This window comes from Lepidothrix coronata, unplaced genomic scaffold (genome assembly GCF_001604755.1).
Source record: "Lepidothrix coronata isolate B3197 unplaced genomic scaffold, Lepidothrix_coronata-1.0 Scaffold37, whole genome shotgun sequence".
Lineage (NCBI taxonomy): Eukaryota > Metazoa > Chordata > Aves > Passeriformes > Pipridae > Lepidothrix > Lepidothrix coronata.
In genome coordinates this window covers 8,588,243-8,591,903 of record NW_016690217.1, presented here as the reverse complement: position 1 = coordinate 8,591,903, position 3,661 = coordinate 8,588,243, and the positions used below count along the sequence as shown (strand labels likewise).

General features: G+C 50.2%; 1 protein-coding gene across 6 annotated transcripts in view; it reads right to left on the bottom strand.

Moving 5' to 3' along the window:
• The window catches only part of NR2F1 (nuclear receptor subfamily 2 group F member 1), a 10,311-nt gene extending 7,066 nt beyond the window's left edge, over positions 1-3,245 (bottom strand). For 2 of the 6 annotated variants that reach the window (XM_017812731.1, XM_017812732.1), the window contains exon 1: positions 2,723-3,245. In XM_017812731.1, the coding sequence (XP_017668220.1) occupies positions 2,723-3,173 (451 nt within the window). In that variant the 5' untranslated portion in view covers positions 3,174-3,245. The other 4 variants (XM_017812739.1, XM_017812733.1, XM_017812737.1 and 1 more) reach the window with 4 other exon arrangements.
• Positions 3,246-3,661: the final 416 nt, after the last annotated feature.

Below are 3,661 nucleotides of genomic sequence, written 5' to 3'. Positions count from 1 at the left end.
AGAGATTAAAAAGAAAGAAAAAAAAAAAAAAAGCCAAGGCAAACAAGACAAATCCGCACACAAACCCCCGCCCCCCCATCCCCCCCTTTCGCAACAAAAGGCAGCCCCCACGTAAAAAAAATAAAATCAAATCCTCCGGGTGGTGAGAAAGTGGAGTCAAAAATCACAGCCAAGTGTAAAAATTATAGCCAAGCTCTGTTGTGGATCCCAGCCGATTGCCCTGGTAGCACTGATATTTACAAGTGAACTGATGTGTCGCCTTTTAAAATAAAATATTAAATAAAATAATTCATAAAACCAAATATGTCCGTATTCTTCAAAAATACTGCGTCGTTACCCTTCAAGCTGGAACAGGTCGCAGCCCTCCAGCTTCCCACCGCTAACTTTATTACATAGAAACAGCTTTCCACAGAGGACCCCCCCCTCCCCCGCCCAGCAAAGTTCTCCCTGCTAAAAGGAAGAGAAAGGTTAAATATTATCACGGGAAATGGGGAAATAAAACAAAAAGGTCCAAACTTACAATAGCCAAACATTCGTGGAAAAAAAAGGGGACGGTGTAATTAATATCTTTGGTGAGCTGTTGCCACTGCAAAAGCCTGCAGTCAGCGTTGCACAGTGAATGCACAAGCTTGCAACTGCAAAAACACTGGATTCATTAACCATCTCCACACAGAGCGTGAGCATGCCTCGAGTCCCGAAAGCTGCCCGAAGTTGTGGTGGTGTTTTTTTTTTTTTTTTTTAGTGTGTGCGTGTGTTTTACTTCATCAGTGCCAGCGGTTGCAGTCGCATGCCATGTAAACAAAGGTAACTTCAGGGGAAGCTACGGCTACTCAGGCTTGATCCCTGCACACACAGACACGCACACGCACACCCGCACACGCTCGCTGGCACACACCCGCACACGCAGATCACTCATCTTTCCGGCGTGCCACATTTTTCTCAACTTTCTCTTTTCTTCCCCAACGAGCCCTCTTCGCCTCCCGGGCTGGACCTCTCTGCTGCTGCCCTCCAGCCCTCCTCTCCCTCTTCAATCTGCTTGTAAACTTGGCAGTTATTTTTCGTTTAACTGCGAGCACAAGTCTCACTTTTTTTTTCCTCCCTTTTTTTTTTCTTTTTTCTTCTCCCCGCTCCCCTAGACACCTAACAACAGCCTCTGAAGCTACCAATGGAGCCGTCATATTTATGAGCTCTTTCAGATCTGTTGCAGCTTCATTCCTTTTCTTGTGGCATATAAAATATAATTTAAAAACCAATTAAGGCAGTAGTAATCCCCGCTCCGCAAAATTGACTATTTCGCTGATGTAACTCTAGGACATCTTTAACGACAGTCGCAGGGTAAACTTTAACTATAAACCGAGAAAATACGTTTCGAGAGGAAAGGAGGGCAGGAAATCTCCCTACACGAGGATGAGTGTGAACTCAAGGAAAACCACAGCAACTCTTGGAAAGTAGGAGAAAAAAAGAGATAGCAGAGCAGTTGGAAATGGTGGGGAGCCCGCTGCCAGATGCAGGCTGCGGATACTTCTAAAATGAGAAGAACCGGTAAATAGGTTACAAATCGAGGTTTGTATGTAGGCTTTAAGGAGAGGGTGGAGTTTGATGAAGAAATAAAATGAGCAGCGAGCTTAAAAAAAAAAAAAAAAAGGAAAGAAAGAAAGAAACGACAGAAGTACAGAAACACGGTTCAGTCACAAACTTTGCTTTGAACGCATGGAATGAAAACAAGGCCAGATCTCTCACAGAAGCACACTCCGGGGCACCGGAAAGCACAGGGAAGAGGAGATACAGTAGCACATTTCCTCTTTTTTTTTTTTTTTTTCCTTCCATCTTCTTCACCCCTTTTCCTCTCTCCCTACTTACACGTCTTTCATCTTTCTTTCGAGAAAAATGAGCCTGAGAAATGGATCTACTGAGAAGTGTTGCGGGTTTAAAAAGAAATGATGGGGTGGAAAAGGGGTGGGGAGGGTTGGGGGGAAGGAAGCTGAATGGAATCACATCTCGTACGGGAGAAAGATGTATTTCCCCCCACCCTCCGGTTTCATGCCAACAATAGACAAAACCACATCCAAAACACACGCACACGCACACATGCATACACGCGCGCGCATGGAGAAGCGGGGATAGCGGCTAATAGACAAATGTTTAGCAAGCGATCGTAATAATAATAATAATAATAATAATATTAATATTAATAATAATAATAATAATAATAATTTCTCTGCACAATGAACGGGGAAAGGGCGAGTGCGGCAGTGCCGGGGAAGGGGGTGGGGAGTAGCGGGAGGGAGGGCAGGAGGCACAAACCGAAAAGCAAAAGAAAACACCACCAACCACCATCGACAATAACAACAGAACCTGGCGCAAAGCTGCCAGATGGAGTGCAGGCAGAGGGAGAGATTGACGTGTGCATGGAAATATAGAGAGAGACCTAGATCGCCACGAAGAGCTGTAAATATATATACACACACACACATACATATATATGTGTATATATATATATATATGTATATATATATATTCATATGTGTGTGCGTTTGCACTCCACGCGTGTCAGCGCGTATAGATATATATATATATTTATATATATATGTATATGCATATAGGTGAGTGTGTGTGCACGTACGGACAGGCAGACACAGACAGACGGAGAGCCCTCACACACGCACGCCTGCACAGCCGCGGGGAGAGGGGAGCGATAGCATAGTAGGGAAGAAATATTCACCTTCCCGCCTCATGCCCACTTTGAGGCACTTCTTGAGGCGGCAGTACTGGCACTGGTTGCGGTGGTGCTGGTCGATGGGACAGTTCCTGTTGGCACGGCATGTGTAAGTTAAGTTCCTGCGGACGCTCCTCTTGAAGAAACTTTTGCAGCCCTCGCAGGTGAACTGGCCGTAGTGCTTGCCGCTGGACTTGTCCCCGCACACCACACACTCGATGTGCTGCTGGCTCTGCCCCGAGCCCTGCTGGCCCGCTCCCTTGTCCCCGGCCGTGCCCGGTGTGGATGGGGGTCCCGGCTGGCTGGGGGTCTGCGGGGTGTGTGGGGCTGCCGAGCCCCCCTGCTGCTGAGGCTGCTGCTCCCGGGCCGGCTGCGCCGCGGCGGGGTTGGGGCCACTCGGAGTGCCCCCGGCAACGTCTTCCTGCGGATCTCGCCAGCTGCTAACTACCATTGCCATATCTCGGGCCCAAAAAAGTGCTGGGGAGCGGCGCGTCTCGCTGCGGGCTGCCGGGGAGAGAGGCGGGGGGCGGGGGGGAGGCGGCCGGCCGGGCGCCGGGGGCGAGCGGAGAGCGAGGGGACCCTGCCTGCCGCCTGCCTCCGCCTCGGCTGCCGCCGCCGCCGCCGCTGCCCTGCTGCCGCCGCCGCTGCTGCCGGCTGGAGCCGCTCCTGCCGTTTTCTTTATTTTATTTATTTTTCGCCGCCGCGAGCCCCCCTCCTCTCGCTCGCGGTCTAGCTATTTTTTTTTCTAGGGAGGGGGAGGGGGCGACGGAGGATTTTCTCCCTCTCTCTTTTCCCCCCCCTTCCCTTTCCTTTTCCACCCTTCCCTTTCCTTCCCTTTCCTTCCCTGCCCTTTCCTGTGCTCCCCCCCACTCTTTAAAATACCCCCGCCTGGCCGCTTCCCCCCTCTGCTCCCGCTCTCCCCGGCTCTCACCGCCTCTCTTCACC